Below are 17,470 nucleotides of genomic sequence, written 5' to 3'. Positions count from 1 at the left end.
AGCAGTAACATTCTATTCCTATGAAAAAGGTAACTTTAGTGGAGATTTACAAAATACGTATTGTAAACATCAAATAAATCAAGTTATAGAAATGTTGCATATGTCAACTCTCTGATAAACTATCACCTACTATTGATGAACATGGAGTAAAATCTTATTTCCAAGTTTGGATCCTGGAATGATCCATTAAAAACACCCACATAAATGCCGCCACAGTTTTGATTGGCAAGATCAATTCAACCATTGAACTTACCCAAATGGAGTGTGAGGTTGACAGAAGTCGGGTGCTGGATTCCGAAGTACATGGACTGACTCTGCCAGTGCGTGGGCTCGTCGCTCCTGTGGAAGTCGGTCAGCAAGTCTGCGCCGTGGCTAAAGTTCGTGTCTGCGGCATCGCAGCGATGGCACGAGCGCGCCGCCGAGCCCATCTGCGTGCAGTAGTCCTCGGGCGGCGATCCGCATTGGTTGGACGCCTCCACGCTTCGATTGAAGGCCACGTTTTCAAACTTTGGCAGGCAGCGGCTGGGGGCGGCCGTCTCCTCGTCGTAGCAGGAGTCCATGGAGGCTCGGGCAGGAGGCTGGAGGAGGGCCAGGAGATGAATCCACACGGCGAGACGGGTGTCCATTTTTGACACCCTGGCTTCAATCGCTGACTTTCCGCATCTACACTTCACAAAGCAAAAAAGCTCACACCACAGTACTTTGATGGGAGGGATGAAAATACGCAGAGGAGCCCCGCGGGCAAAAAGTCATCACAGCCCGCGCTCTCCAACTTCAACATGTGTTCCCCCTTTTCTGAAGGCCCAGGCGGGAACCAGCCACATTGGGAGGAGGGTCCGGGGACGGGGGGGCTCGTCAGTGGGTGGCGGCATTGGTGAGGAGAGCAAGTTACCCCAATTCTTCCATCTGCTGGTGAAAGGCAACCATTTTAAAATATTCCAGAACACTGATCTTCTCTTACACTCATTTTTTAATCGTGAATGTTAGCGTTGCTTAGTGGCTAGCAAAATTGCTAGCAATGTGAAATATTTCAGGATGCTTTGTACAAATACACAACATCTATAGACAAAATTATTCAAATAGTTTTCAACAATAATATATGATAGCTACTGCTTCTTACCATGACACAAACACACATAGAAAAACACTGTATTGTGTAAACAAGAACATTATCACATAAAAACATGTCATCTTTATTTTACTGAATATACTTGTAGTACTCGCAGTATTAATAATATTTGTTGTTTAGTGTGAGGAAGAATAATGCACTAGGAGTGCAATAAGATAATTTTATTTAGATCGAAAGCCTCACACAGTGATTAAGATGCAATACAAACGGAAAATATTAATATCAACTAAAAGTTATTTTAGCATCTGGACAATTTAACATAAATTATTAAACAAACACATTTCATCTGCTGCAACATTGCTGATTAAGATCGTCAGTGCATATACTTCAAAGTTTAAATAATATTTTTTTAATGAAGGAAAACAAAATACTTACCAAGCAGGTGTCCCCAAAAATAACATGTGGAATGATAAACTATTGATTGGACAAGCCCATTCTAGCGTCACCATCGGATAATTCCAAATTTACATATGTAATAAGTGTAATAATTTTGCACTCGTTAATAAATCAACCAATAAACTATTATAATATATAAACAATATTATACATAAACAAAATATCATTTAGCATGTTTGTTAATGTACTCCATCCAGAACTGGATAAATCATGAAATACTGCAAGTGTCAATAATGGTACAGTCCATGATCACGTGACATTTGGATCCTTTTGGATCGGCCATCAAACCTGAAACAAGCAAAATGATCAGCAGCTGGTAAGTTTTTGTGTTTTTGTGATCGTTTTTTAAACTAACTCTTAGTTTTTAAAACGGGATCATAAAACAGCCCTTGGACCAACACTTTGTACTGACAGTTCAAAAAGAACTGAACTTTAAATGGTTCAAATGATGTAAATTGTTACAAGAAGCACGCACACTTGACGCTTGACAACGTGATGGGATTTTTCCAGAATGTTTGCATAAACGTAAATCGTATAAATCGAATGGGAAGACAAAATAAAAATCGCAAAGTCATTATTTAGGATTTGTACCAATCTATCAAGGTAGGTGGGATGAACATTTTTGTTTGTGTTATGTCTGGTTATGATTGACATATGGATGCAGCTATTAAGACTTTCATGCGCTCAATCAAAATGGATTGGACGTCTAGTGACGTCAATGGCACAAACATAAGCATCCTCAGGCATTTAGTTTGAATTAAGTTACTGGCATGCAATCAGCTGTATAAATGTAAAAATAAATGGAAAAAAATAGTAATTAAATGCGTTACTTGGGGAGTGATGAACCAAATTAGTTTGTATTAATATTGCAATCATTCATAATAATATAAAAGTAATCAAACAGTATGATAATTATAAAAATAGAAATACAATAACATTATACTATATTATTAGTATTCTTAAAGAACAAAAATGCTGCCACATAATGGGTTTAAAATTTTAAATAGCTGTCCACATTCCCAGAAAGGGAATAAAGTTATTCCCCTTATTTTTTTTACTGTCTTAGTTTTGCACGTTTACATTTTAAATGTAGTGTTTCGTTGAGGATAGAAGTTTTAAATATTTATGGTGTTTTTTCTTTCCCCCCTATAAGTTTGCCATTTTTTATTTAAATATCATTTTACCTACTTGAATAAAAAAGTGGTATATTTTTCTAACCTATTTAAAGATGCATAAGTCATTCCTATACTTTAAATGCACTTGCAAAGATCAATGATGTTTGAAGTGTGCATGAATCCTGTAACAAAACAAACACAAACTCCCCCCAAAGACGTAGCAGATGCTTTCGGGGGGGGGGTCTTCATGCGATCCTTTGGGGGATTTACGGCAAACTTTTGCTCATGTCGATGTGTGATTGCCTTGATTTATTGAGGCTGCCTGCACTCAGGCAGTCGCTTTGCAAGTCGGAGTAAAAAGCTGCATCAGTTAACTGTCAATTCCTTCAGCGCTCTCCAGGCTTCATGGCTTTTTAACTGTGGCTCGGCACACCACCGTACAAAAAAACATTCATTGTATATCGAATATGTGCCGTATTTTTGTTGTTGCACTGTGCCAGAAAGAAAAGTAATGAAGTAAAAAAAAAAGCCACAAAAACAAAAAATGTGCCATTTACTGCAACTCAAATTGGAAGTTGACTCAAAAACTAAACAACAAAGAGAATAACTTTTATTTAGAGCTTTATGATAACTTATAATTAGCACACACACGTCACATTTCTCACAAAACTTTAAACATTTCTTAATGAAGACAAATACAGTAATCCCTCAAATATTGTGGTTAATTTCGACCACACATGGCCGCGATTATCGAAAAAATCGCCATGTATGGTCATATAACTTTTCCGCTTACGAGTTTCAGCATGGATTTTCACATTTTTATGAACTTAAAAAAAATATATATATATATTTAAAAAATAAATTTTTAATAATTAATAGTGTGGAAAAAATCGTACAGTAGTGAATTTGTGATAAGTGAAGACGTGATAATCGAGGGATTATTGTAGTAGAAACTCATGCAATTAGATAGGAAAATACTAATAGGAATATTTTCTTTGTCCTCTGCAAAAATGACTAATGTATATCCATTAAACTGCCCCCTGGTGGTCAAACGTATTGAATGATCTGTCAAATATTATTAATTTCTAACATTCATTTAACTTCCTTGAAAGGTTTGCAGGTGTTGCTGGAGCCTAACTCGGCTGTCATTGGGCGAAAGGCAGACTACACCCTAGATTGGTCGCCACATAGGGCACACAGAGATACAAAAGACCATTCGCACCCCCAATCATTGCACCTAAGTCAGGTAAGTGAACCTCTACAGTACACCACAAGGCGGCTCACTTTCTAACATGATCATATTAAATTATATCTGTATTGTGGCATTTTCAGTCATTTCAATAGCATAAGGTGACATATGTAAAATGAAACATTAACATTTTTCAAATTCACTAAACTGCCCCACATCTGGAAATATTTTTATACCCCTTCTTTGTTTAATTGATGGCTGCTTCACTGCGCCAAAAATTAATCTGTCCAAATGACTCCACATGAAATGTTGAAGTGACGCAGAGATGAAAAATTGGAGGCCAAAAATTGGATAGGCCAGATTAGGTTGACATGGCAACATTGGACCAAAAAATAATACATCAAAATTCCCACTTTCATGTTTTACTAGAAGCACTGAGATATTGTGTAGGAGCTCAATTCACGTTATTGCTCTATGATGTCTGATTTAACTGCTTTTAAGGCTTTTAGTTTTGTTTTCAGATTTTTTTTTCCCCTGGTAAAATGTTGATTAAAAAAAGGTTTGCAAACTGTAAGCGAGATGAGAGCATACAAAGTGTAGGTTGATCCACATGCACTTTGTTTGGCGGTAGCACTTGGCGTACGTCATTCGGGTTCCTCTCCAAGCTCTTCTTTCAACCGCGCGTGGCATCATTAGCAGGCACGGCCGCGCTCAACAACACTACAGCCTACACGTTCTTTTACGTAGGAGTTTTTTTTGAGTGCCGCCATCAAATTCATAACCAAAGCTAATGGATGAATGGCTTTTCACTTCTTTTTTTTTTGGGAGAACGCCACTAATGGATGCCCCCAATGCAATAGCACAAAAAAAGTGTGAAGCGAAAAACAGCCGTCACCCTCCTCCAAATAATCAAAACTCTGGGCTCTGGTTTCATATATAAAACAGGATTTGCTGTATTTCTTCTTGTTTTCTTTTTAACATAGAAATTCTATGAAGCTTTATTGAGAAATGCATCTATACAGAGTGAGAACCTGGTGTAGAATTGAAATGATCCAGACCATAAAATGTTAAAGAATATCTGTAAAATTATATTTTCACATTTATATTGCAAGCTAAAAAAATACTTTTAAAAGACAATGATCATATTTATTAGATTTTTTTCCCCCAAACGTAGCCTGTATAAATCTATGGAATGAAAAAGAGCACTAGTAGGAAGGCAGTAAAGTGTACACCCTATGATTAATGGTGGATCTGAACAGGAACAAGGTAACAAGGTGTCCTTTCAGAAGGCGAGAATGGATCACGTTTATCTACCACAAAACACATTACACTTGCTACCGAGACGTTATTTTTGATTGTGGCAGATAATCGGCACTTTGATGAATTCCAAGTAGGCCGACTGCCTTGTATATGCAAATGATATTGGCAGAACCAAACAACCGTTTTTCATGCCGATTTAGTTTTCAAACCAAATCTACCATCTTTCCCAAAGGATAAGCCTCGCTACAATTCTTTTATTAGTCCTAGAAATTGATAAGGCGCTTTAGGCAAGAAGTGAAGTTGTGCTTAATGAGCTGCACCCTTAAAATGACCTTAAAATCATTGAATTTTACAATTTCTCGCGTATAAGCCGCCCCCTGATTCACAATGTTCGCCTCCATATTCATGGTTTTAATAGTTAGTTAATCGTTTTTTCACGTTTTATGCAAGATACCATTTTTGTTTCTTGAATTTCACTCATAGACGTCAAAATAAATGTTGTTAAGCGTTTTATCTTTCCTCTATTTTGAAAAAAATGACTATCGGCTGCATTTTCTTGCGTTCTGGCATTTTGTCTTTGTCACCTTGCAGTTTTGTCAAGTCTAATTTATGCGCATAAAAGCCGTACCCTCGATTCAGTCATCATTTTTTGAGCAACAAATATGGTATTCAAAAAACTCAGTTATCATTGATCAAACCCATAAATTAAAGCTAGTTGAATATTTCAACAATATTTACAATGTTAAAAGTTAAAAACAAATGTAAAGGCACCCAAAGTGTTTTGTAGGTCTAATTAAAAGTTTTCAAACTGAGTGAGCTTTTCTTGCAAGTACGCACTTTGCATTACGGGGGATTGTAAGGACAATTTAATATGATCCTATTATTTGGGTAATAACTGGAACAGCTTCTGGGCAGCTCAAGTAGTTTGTGAGTTGTTGTTTCACAGAGCTACGCGATTACAAACACATTGGTTTTTAGAAATGAAAGGAAAGCCCTCCAGGTATTGTTTGCACCGAGAACCTGGCTGCATAATTGTTAAATAAATGCCTTTCAAAGTGCGACGTCCATATTTCAACGAATGCTTACGTCACGTTTATCTGAAATTATAGTGTCAGGAGGGCAAATATTTCTTGGAAATGTTTACTAAAACAACAACGGAGACATCTTTTCATGAACCCAACGCTATCTGAATGATTCCAAATCCAAATCCTGGTGGGTGTAAATGAGGCGGAGGCACAAAATTACAGTTTGACTAAATTTACATGCAAGGCTCGCTTGAAAGCTATGTGGTGCATTTAAATGAAGATAATGGGGGGTGGGGGCGTCCTATTATTAATATGCAGAGTGATTGCTGAATCTGTCTTTCTTAGACCTACACTCGACTCATTATAAAACCAAAGTGCATGAAAAGCGTGATGGGAGTTTTTTTTTTTCTTACATAAAGTGTAGAAAGTTGGGTAAAATGAGCACGCAGCATTCTGAACATTTGCATTAAGGTTGCCTTTTGATACCCTAATTGCACTCCGTGAAATGTCATGGTTATTGGCGATGTTAAAACATGAAATTTGACATTAGGTGTTTTTAAAATGCAGTTAAAAGCCAATATTGCACTGTAATAACAGTAACATTAACAAACTACATAATATCGCCACCATGGTGAATGGTTAGAATGTCGCCTTGTAGTTTTTATATTCTCCCCATGCCTGCATGGGTTTTTAGGGGGTTTTCTGGTCTACTGATTGACCACTTCAAATTGCCCCAAGTGTGAATGTTTGACCACTGATTGTTAAAACAGAAAATAAATCATTTTGCCAGTGTGCCAAGTTAAAACTTCATGTGACATTTTGATTAAAATGTAAAATGTACACACTAAACTGGGCAAATTATTGAGGCTGATTGATTTCTCGCTAATCAAACTCCAGCTAAAGAAAGCTGCTTTTTTTCCTCCCAGATTTTAGTCACATTCTAACGACTGCGAGACCATCTGACAGTTTTAACTAAACCTTTAATTAGAGCAGAAGATTGTAATGGGTGGATTGAGGGTGCCATTCAGGCGTCATCCTAACAGTCAAGCATCCTCCAAGTGACACTAAACCGCAGCAGTACAGAGGATTAAATCTGTAAATAAAAGCACTGACATGACCAGAATGTTCTTGGCCGTAAATCTGAGCCCTAATAATGTTTTCAAAGTGAGTCGTAAGGGATTATCATTGCGAGGAATTAGCTCCGTCCTTTTCCTATGCACTCAAGTATATTTGGGTCCAATGACATTTATAGTGCAATTTGTCACCCTGAGGTTCCGCTTATTGGCCTCTCCAAAGACTTTGCAGCAGGCGATGATCACTCCCACAGGGCAATTTTCCCTGCTTTTGGCGTCTGTTGTATTTTTTCCTCTATTGGAGTAACGTTGAGCCCACATTGGATGTAAAAATCCACACCCCCTGATTGAATTCCCCCAAAATCCCAAACGCACCAACCGAAATGTGGACTTTCTTTTCTGCGACTGCAAATGCTTCAATCCTTGCGATAGTGCCATGTCGCTCACTACTAACCCAGCACGGAATGAAGACAGACGGGTCATTGCAGCCTATTCAAGGGCGTAAATTGTCTCATCACTTGACCTGATTACCCACTCTTATACAAGCTAGGGAAGCAGGGGGTCATTTTATGATTGATTTGCTACATTATGAACCCTAGGTGGAAGTTGACTGTACGTTTCTGAGACTTTTTCTGTTCCCTGAAACGATAATACTCAGCAGTAAAAAGTACACTAGAATTGTCTTTGCCATCTTGGTTTTTCAGGCACCTGTACTGTACTTCTGGCATTTCAAAACCGACATAGTTCTTCGATAGAGAGTACCCATGTATTCGCCTGAGAAGAAGTTAATTTCCTATGACTGAGAAACGTGTAGCAGAAAATTAGAAAACGGATGAGCTATTTTTCCCGAATTTCGAAGCCAAAATGAACGCTTCCAGATTACGACATACTTCTACATATGCTGAGTCAAGCGTTGCCTTCTGGATTTTGCAGACTATCTAATAAGTTGGACTGCTGCATCGCTAATGACTCCAACCGCAGAATCGTTGGGCTTGAGTGCACGCTCGGATTCAAAGTTTCCGACCACCCGCTGCTAGACTCGATGGCTACGACTTTCCGCTCAGAGCCCGGCTTTGAAACGCCAGTAATTTAAAGGTTACACATCATAAAACCAGACTGCGAACATCTCTGTGTGTTGCTGTACCAAGAGCTAATGGTATCTTCCGTGAAAGCGATTGACACGCTCGGCTACTTCGCACAAGGGGAGCGACCGGTCGAGGCGATAAGGTCGTGCTTGCAAAGACATGTACCGGTTTAAGGAAAAGTCCTTATCTCCCGCAGAGGACCAGTGATCGCAGCCTTAGGAAGGGTCGGAACGGGAATCATGGCAAGCATTGCAATTGTCCAAATGGCATAGAGTTACATTCATTAGGAGGTGAAGGGAAACAGTCGTGAACTGAAGCACTTCTTTACATAAATCAATACACCTGCTCTACTGCATTTACAGGCCGGGGATAGTTTTAGGTCTTAATTCCGAACTCAGACTCTGAGGCAGTTTTAGGCCGCTCCCTTTGGAACTTTAGGAATGCGGTTTCCCCTCAACACTTAATGATGGAGAAAGAAAACGCATGTCCCGTCAGGAGTGAAGGTGTAATAAACCATTTCTTTCTCCTAGCGTTCGCCAGTTGAACAAGAGTAAACAGATCGATAATCAAACAGCCACATCGATTGATGTTTAATTACTGAGAATATGAGTCAATCAAATTCAAAGGTGCGGATCAGTGCACAGCTTTTTCAGCTAGCAAGAAGAAGGGTTGCTCTTTATTGATTGTTGTGATAAACCGGGGCGGGCAAAAGTTCAGAGCTGATTCAGAATTGAGTTTTGTGTTGGTTAAGCATAGGTGCTCTAAATATATTGACCTGACTCTTGTACGCTATGAATTCTGTTACCAATAGGCTCTTGTCTTTCGGATTCATACGTGGGACAATGTGACCTAAATGGGAATTGCAAACGGCATTACAAAACAAGTTCTGGTTTGTCATTTTGCAACCCACGGGTGGCTGCGATGTGTTTGCAGGCAACAAAAACTGAGCAAAAACTCCTATCTTCCCATCTGTATGATGTTTAAAATAGCCACATTTCAAATGCCCTCACTCTTCTCTATTTTTTTATACAAGCATGCAATCAAGTGGTAAGTCCAGCGACTAATCTCTCAGAGCTGTGAACGTGATGAGTCAACTGATGACCGGTTCCGCCCCCTCACTTAGAGATATTCGAACGAAAAGCACTTGCCGTTGAACGCAGTGCGACGAAGGCATGAGGCCCGTGAGTTCTCTCCACAAAAATCTGACTTGCGTATATACGTAAACAGCTGAAAAATAGGGCTATGTTTTTCGGAAAAAAAATCCACAAAATTTATAATTCCTCCCTCGTACTAAATCCCCAAAACACGACATAACTGCTGTACTTTTGACGAACTGAACTCCCGATACTAATTTTCAATCAATGAAGACTTTTAACCTAACCTAAATTGTGTGAAGGTATAGAAACATTAGCCCCCAACCAGGGCGATATTCCTTCATTCTTGGAAGTGTACGTTTCAGTATGAGTTTAAATAAAGAAGCGCTTGGGGCGGGATCAATGCAAGCCGCCGCCCTCCGGGTACGTCGCCTCGCTACTTTCCCAACACCGTCCTCCGGCTGTTGGCGGCGGCGTGTGTAACTACAGAATCTGTAATTGTGAGTCATTGAGATTCATTAGCAGGTTTCCTGCTACAATGGCACAAAATCCATACGAAACGGCAGTTTGGTTCCTTTCTTCACTAAACGACTTTGATGGATGAATATGTTGCGATTAAGTTCACACTCTTGCCTCCTCACTACTGTTTTCTCTCACACGTCTGACGTGATTACTAATGCTGTCGGCGATGATTGCGAACCTTTGGGATACTCTATTGCCATACCAAAAAGTAAACGGCGCACTTTTACCAGTGGGCAACAAATGTGTTGAATTGCTAATGACACGGATGAGCGGCCCTTCCTATCAAAATCAGATTAGTCTCGATTACAAAGGTAGCTGTACTTTTTGCAGTCTACAAGCGCACAGATAAGTCTTTTACGAGGACAATCTGGAACGCAAGCCTCTAAAATTTGGGCAAAAGGCGAATTTTAGACTCTTAATCGGTAATTCTTCGCAGTTAGTGAAATACCATTTTATGGTATACCATACCGGGCAGCACTGAGTTCTATTGGTAAAAATGTAGCGCAGATTTATATGTTAAAATGTTCATATTAAATCATTCGCTACGTGACAAACCAGATCTGCTTTAAAAATGTTCATTTTTTTCCTAATCCGTTTTGATTGGCAGGGGCTGGCAATCATCAAACTAATATAATTTCATCTCTATTGTTGGTATAAATAACATGCATTTTCTTCTTTTACCAACCACCATAGTTTCAGTATTCATTTTCTGTTCGATTTCTGAAAATGACTGGAATCTCTTAATCTGGGGTTCAGGCAGGTGAATGTAAATTGGATAATTTAGAGAAGGGTTCAGGCACAGAAAAATGAAGACAAAAGCCAAACCCGCTTTGTAGAGTTGGTCTTTAATGGATGAGTTATTCAGAGAAGCACATGAACAAAGAGACTTGGCGGCAGTAACGCTGATCTCAGGTTCACGCTGCGTTGCTGCTTGTGGCTAACTCCGATAAATTGATCTTTTTCTTAATGCCATTGTGTTGTTTTTAGGAGTGGGTCAAAAAGGGCGGAGTCAGCTGATGGTGGTGTTTGCGTTGAGATAAATCGGCAGGCTCTTATAGTTGGCAAAGTTATGTGTCATCCAATTGGCAAAGTAAACTAGACAGTCGTAGGAGGCTCTGTTGATCGGGACTAGATTTATTTTGGTGAAAGACTTTGGTTCTTTAGCTCACATTTAAGAACGTTGGTGATTCTCGACCAATGCGCCGTGTGGTGTGACGCAGGATAGTAAGAAACCTATTTTATGAAATGAAATAGAAAAGGAAAGCGTACAGTAATGTTGACATTTGGGATGTTTTGTAATTACACATACACATTTGCATGAATACTTTGCATACCTTGTAATTTGTTTCCCTTGCATGCCCGTGGAATAACGTGGAAAAGGTCTCCCGTTGTTAGTCTATTGAAATGGCGTTTCTTCCCTCCTTCATCCGGTGCCATGTCCACTTCACTGGGCTGTTTATGACAGCCAATATCGGCGTGTAATTTATGCTCCTCTGACTGGAGCTGCCAATTTTATTTTCATTAGCAAACAAAATGAGCTAGAGCGCGGCAGGGGGAAAGCTGTCATGCCGCAAATTGATTAGCAAAATGCAACACACCAAACAAGATTGCGCTATGGCAATCCCCCCTTTTGTCCTAGATGGTACTCAGATGTCATCTCAACTTGTGTTCATGATGCCTGACAAATGTTGCGCTGCTGAGTACGATTCCGCCACGGCATGCTCGGAAGGGAAGGAAATTGAATAGAACTGACAGTAAAAGTCATAATTTGGCTGTGATTGATAAAAGCTCAACTGCAGGCCTCTTTGACAGAATAATAATTCCTACTACAAGACCCAATGGAGGGAATGACGATATTTCTTTATAAATGGATCACCATTTGTTTTCAAGGTAAAAGTTTGAAAACATGCAAATATGTTTTGCCCTAAAATGGATCGCTAAGCCAAAGTAGTGTAGTACAAATGACTCCTGTATTTATGAATGTACTGAAAACAACGAAAATCAGAATTCATCCATTTAAACGGTTAGTGGAGGGTAAGAAAACCGACTATTTAGAACATGAAATTGCGGCGTTGGTGATTCTGTTTAGTATCTCGTTCCTCTCATTGGCGGTGATGGGTGAACCTTGACTGATGCATTGAGCAAATTTCCCCAAGGACAATGAGCACAACTCACCTGTCGCACGTCTGAATCTTCCCGCTTTCCTCCCCTCCGGTAATTAAGCTTCTTGATTAACATTCCTGATGCGATTACACACCTAATAAAATCTCATTTAAGCTTACAGTCAAACTTCACCCACTGCTTTCCCCCTCCTTCTCTCTGTGACCTTTACATTTGTTGTAGCATTGCAATAACAACGAACGTCAATACAACTAATGCGCAGTGCTGTCCGCAAATCTTCACGTCACCTCTGTTACTTTCATTATTTTCCAACGCCTGAACTGGGACAATATTTTTAAATATGCAGATGCCAGCTTAGTTTATAAAATCTTCCAACACAAAGCACCTCCTCCAATACAAGACTTTGTACAAAAAAAATTCCAACACATCAACTGGCTCTAGAGGTGACTGTGTAGTTCCCTTAAAAAAGTGCTAAATTAGCCAAAGCGCCTTCTCTCCATGCCTGGAAGTCAATACCAATTAACATACGTGAACTCCCGTCTCTGAACCTTTTCGCCAATCATCTTAAAGCCTGGCTGTTAGACAAACAAAATTGCGATCACAACGTTTAGTTAAAACTGCGCTATGTATGTATGTGTGTGTGTGTCTAGTATTTGTCATTGTTTATCTTCAACCTACACAAGGGACTAAAGATAGAAATTAGCTCTTGGCTACAATCTTACATATTTACATATACAGTAATTGGCCGATTATCGAAAATTCAATACTTTGCGATTTTTTCCCCCCGTTATTAATTATTACATTTTCATAAATGTGAAAATCCACACTGAAATTAGTAAGCAGAAGCCATTTTTGCTACTAGGAATTCGGAAAAAAAAGATTTATAATGGGGTGACACTTTTCGATGTTTGCGGTCATGCCTGGTCTACATTAACTGCGATATTTGAGGGATTACTGTATATGTTCCTTAACATGAATATAGATATGTTCATTAATGTGTTGCCCCTTATTAAATAAATCAAACTCAATCTCAATAATGCTCCAATGTTCAAACTTTTTTCCTCCAAGGGCCACTTTCAGAAAAACTCAATTACAATTTAGGTTTAGTTAAAACTCTTCATTGATTGAAAATTAGTATCGGATGTTCATTTCATCAAAAGTACAGCGGTTATTTTGTCCTTTGGGGTTTTAGTACGCGGGAGGAATTATAAATTTTGTTAATTTTTTTCTGAAAATGTAGCTCTATTTTTCAGCTGTTATATATACGCAAGCCCGCTTTATTTTGTCAAACAGAAGGATGTATTTTGGTAAAAATAATAAAGGAGCAGCGACAAAAGCGTGCGTTTCCGTTGAAGGGCAAGCCGAGAGGTTATCATTATAATGTCTGAAACTGTATCGGGCTGCCGCTCCTCAGTGAATATAACGGAAATGCTGCTTTGTGTTTCATCAGATAGTGACTATCAATTTATATCTAATGCTGTATTATTCATGCTGAAAAAAGTCTCCTTTAAGTGGATAAAAATTAACGCATGATGATTGTATTGAGCAAATAATGAGACAATCCAACCATATCATGAAATGTGCTATAAAATAAATGGATCTTAATGCTAGGAGTACTTTCATAAGACGTTTTACTCCCCTGGTAACTATTTTGGAGGTGTATTTTTTTTAAATCATGTTTCCTTGAAACTACTGAGAGTTATCTAGTATCAAGGTAAAAGAAAAATGACTGTAATTACCAGCTCTTGAAACTTAATCATGTCACGGTGACTCGGTTGCCGTTAGTCTTCCCATCACGCCGTTCGGAAGGGGGCTAAGTGCGCCTACATCAGCGTTCCAAACGAGGCAATAAGCAGTCCCTGTTGTGACATAAAGAGCCATATGCTTGATGCATTTGTGAAGGCGCGTTCGCATGCAGAAACATTAGCCGTTTTGACGTGACATACTAAATCATGAAGCGATTATCGATCGGCGGGGGAGAAGAAAAAAAACATAGCTTGATGTACCCCTCATAGGAAATATCTTTTTTCAAAGCCACTCTCCAATGAACATTTTCTAAGCTTTATGTCAAGTTGAATCGATTGAGGGATTTGAAATAGCATATTAGAAATGCCATAAAAATGTCTGTTAATCTAGGTGTGGATGCGTTTAAAAAAAATCAGAAAGGGGAGATGCATGAGACAATTTGACATGATGTTTATGGTTTATTTATTGTGTTTGCCAAGTTTTGGGGAATGTATAACTGATATTTTTTCTTACTTTATGCAACAGAATTGATGACCACTGTTTAGCCAGAGGTGGTCAACAAGATGGTGGCCCCCCAATGGACAATTTCAGCCAAGATACTTTTTTACAGACTTCTCGTGAGTACCAAATGTATTATTTACAAAAAGGATCATTGGGATTTATCGGGAAAACAAAACTACCTCAATTTTAGTTGTGTGGCAGACCATTTACAAAAATAGTTTTTCAGGTCGTCATTCATATTACTGCATGTTCAATCAAATTCAACTGTAAACTAGACGATGCTTTGCCTACTCTGCTAATATTCACTTCCTGTAGAAGTGCTTATAATTTGGGGCATTTCCTTGTTAAATCATTGGCTAGACGTCAAATCCGTTTAGACTGGCAGAGGCGAATGAATTATTGAGAAAAGCTTACGTGCTGGTTTTTCACTGGATTTTTAATTCTTGGCCAGCCTTACCATAAATCCCATTACATCACCCAGTGAGGTAAGGTCAACAAAGTATCTGTAGTAACATTTGGGGTTTTTGCAAAACACATTCGTATTGTTTTGACTGTCTGAACTGCTTGAACTTACATCCGTTGCGTACTTTAGTGTTTGTCCTGAAGCAGCTTGTAGTTCACGATCCAAGGCGGTTTTATAGTAAAGCAAGGAGCAAGTATAATTTTATACATTTTTCCTCCCCAGTGATTTCAGGACAAATACACTCGCTACCAAAGAATAAATAATAATCATGCGCCTGTCCTTGTTTTGTCTGCGGAAAGTAGGAAAACAACTTTTTCCTCCGCCTCTATGGGTCTGAAATATCATGTTTGAAACCATTGTGCCCTTATGAATAATTAAACAATTTGTCTTACTGCACAAGTGCGCAGCGGTGTGCAATTACTTTGAGAACGTAGACGTGCGGCTGTATATTAAAGGTGTCGTATTAATAGCGCATGTCATCCAGTGACGACGGCAAATGTTCAAAAGCGCCCGAGTAAACGTGGTGGCTGAGCAGCGTGCCTCGCGGGATTAAGATGATGTTTGCCTCGTACTGCAGTACTCACGGATGCAGTATTTTCAACCATGATGATCAGGAGGAAAAGTCTGCCAAGATTTTTTTTTGCCTTTCCTCCCAATGCATTTTTTAGCGCTGCCGCTCGTGGGTTGAGAAACACGAAATTGTAGCTGATATGTGCATAATTCAACCCTTGCAAATACTACGAAAAAATCTACGCACCTCAGCAATTGTATTTTATTTAAAAGTCGTCTTGTTCGACAAGAACGAAGTTTGTCTGGTGCCGACTTCATTTGCCGTCGATGCTTAGAACCGGAATTTTTCATCGCCTAGGAGGGATGAAGAGGGCGTACGCGATAATGAGGCGCAGCGTTTGACAGCTGCGGCAATGGTGCACTGCTAAAGGAAAGGGGAGAGGTGGTAAGCTCCTTGGGAATAGAACATGTCAAGACGCGAGACGGGATCGGTGTTCATTTTTGAGCAGGTTGATCTGAAGCCGTGTCCATGTCCTCGGGATTGTACCGTTATTCTTGAAAGCCGGTTGAGTAGGGCTGTAAATTTTTCATCTACACTTGCGAACCTCATGTGACAAGTGATTAGGTTTTGGTTTTTAACTTTTTGGCTGCGTTGGAGGAACCAGAGTTGCTCTAACAATGTGAAGATGAAATTTCTGGAGAAACTGCTTGCCCTGTCATGGGTCACTTTCTGTAGATTTTGGGTCCTTTGTGGGCACTTGTTGATACCGGGTCATTTCTTTCCTATGAATGAAATGAATGGGGATATTTTGTCAAATTTTGGCAGGTCCAGACATCTTTGGAAAGACTGCACACTGTATAACCTATGCTTAAAACCCCAACCCTTGTTTAAAATGCTCCCTTAAGCTGGAAACCGTATAGAACCATCTTGCCAGATGATGCCCAGCGGTATGAATGCCATTTTTACTTGTGCATCTGTGCTGACCATTTTTTTATCTGGTGAAAACATGAATTCAACACTGCAGGTAGGAAAGCCAGATGGGGGAAAATTGTGCTCCCGACACACTCTGGTTGTTTCACGCAGTGAGCGGTGGTCACGGTCGAAGAGTTGGTGACCTACGAGTTGCGCTGTGGTGATGAGCGTGCAATGCTGCCTAGGAAGGAAAAAAATGTATTCTTCTTCTTATTCTGTTCTTTTTTTGTTCTTAGTCTGCTGAGTTTAGAGGTCACACTTTCAGAGTTGACCTCCTCTACACACAAAGGAGTCTTACTATTGTTGTGGGAAAGCTTCCACCCTTACTTTTGAGTTTCAAAAAGGCACGAAATGGTGCCAGACTTGGTGGGCTAACCAATAGTGTCTTAAAATTCTACCTAGGATTCCAACTGTTAAGTTTCGTAACTTTCAGCTAGTATAAAATGGCATTATTGACCATCAGGGTGAAACTACTAGGAAGCTTATTGGATTTTCTTCATCCAATGGGGCAAGGTCTTGGATGCACGAAAAGACAAGCTGCCATCTTGGTACCAGTAGTAAAAAAAAGTGCAGTGGATCCCTGAGAATCTTGTTCGAAAAAAAAGGACCGTGTGGCTCCTTAACAAAATCCACAAGATCCAGTATTTCAACCTCGGGATCTTGGGCCCATTGGATCACCCGCAACAGGAGCCACGGAAAGGGGTAAAGACAAAAGCTTAGGTGTTGATTGTTCTTCCGGCATTAGTCCGTATTTGCACTAAAGCACATCAGGTTCTTATTGAGTGGTTCTAAATTGACTTGGCAATTCTCTGAGAGGTGCCGGGTGTCAGCGAAGAATAACAATGAAGAGATGAGGAGCCGGTGACGGAGGCCGGCGGGGGAAGAGGAGAGAGTGGAAAAAGGAAAAGGGCGGATTTATCAATAAGCAATTCGTTCTAATTGCTACTTTGGAGAGCAGGACTCGGTGTGCAAATTTGTCGGCCGGTCACGTGTGCAGCTGTCTTCTTCTCGGACTCTCATTTTAACGCTAGCAGTTAAACTGAAAAAACAAGTAAAAACACGAATCAAAAAATGCAATTTAACTTGACGCTGGTAACATTTAACGTGTCGTTCTTGGTCTTATCCGTTAACGGCGGTAGAAGTCTACTTCGTTTGAAGTGGGAGGGGCTGACAGCATATCATCACCATTTTGAGAGTAGTTTTGCGTTTTCAAAAAATTGTTCCACTCTTCCACGCAATGGAGCTTAGGACTTAAAATGTTCGGACTT

General features: G+C 39.6%; 1 protein-coding gene and 1 long non-coding RNA gene across 2 annotated transcripts in view; one reads left to right on the top strand and one right to left on the bottom strand.

Moving 5' to 3' along the window:
- The window catches only part of lamc3 (laminin, gamma 3), a 52,060-nt gene extending 50,515 nt beyond the window's left edge, over window positions 1–1,545 (bottom strand). Inside the window, exons 1-2 of the mRNA XM_077622555.1 lie at window positions 1,505–1,545; window positions 254–909 (exon numbers count right to left, since the gene is read on the bottom strand). Of these exons, the coding sequence (XP_077478681.1) occupies window positions 254–626 (373 nt within the window). The 5' untranslated portion in view covers window positions 627–909; window positions 1,505–1,545. The remainder of the gene's footprint in view (window positions 1–253; window positions 910–1,504) is intronic.
- Window positions 1,546–1,777: 232 nt separating this feature from the next.
- Window positions 1,778–14,372, top strand: LOC144090702 (uncharacterized). The gene is made up of 3 exons (XR_013305482.1): window positions 1,778–1,841; window positions 3,753–3,886; window positions 14,281–14,372. It is a non-coding gene; the product is annotated as an uncharacterized LOC144090702 (long non-coding RNA).
- Window positions 14,373–17,470: the final 3,098 nt, after the last annotated feature.

The sequence above is a fragment of the Stigmatopora argus genome, chromosome 16 (genome assembly GCF_051989625.1).
Source record: "Stigmatopora argus isolate UIUO_Sarg chromosome 16, RoL_Sarg_1.0, whole genome shotgun sequence".
Taxonomy (NCBI): Eukaryota; Metazoa; Chordata; class Actinopteri; order Syngnathiformes; family Syngnathidae; genus Stigmatopora; species Stigmatopora argus.
Note: the sequence above shows the minus strand (reverse complement) of the source record. Positions and strands in the feature narration are given on the sequence as shown.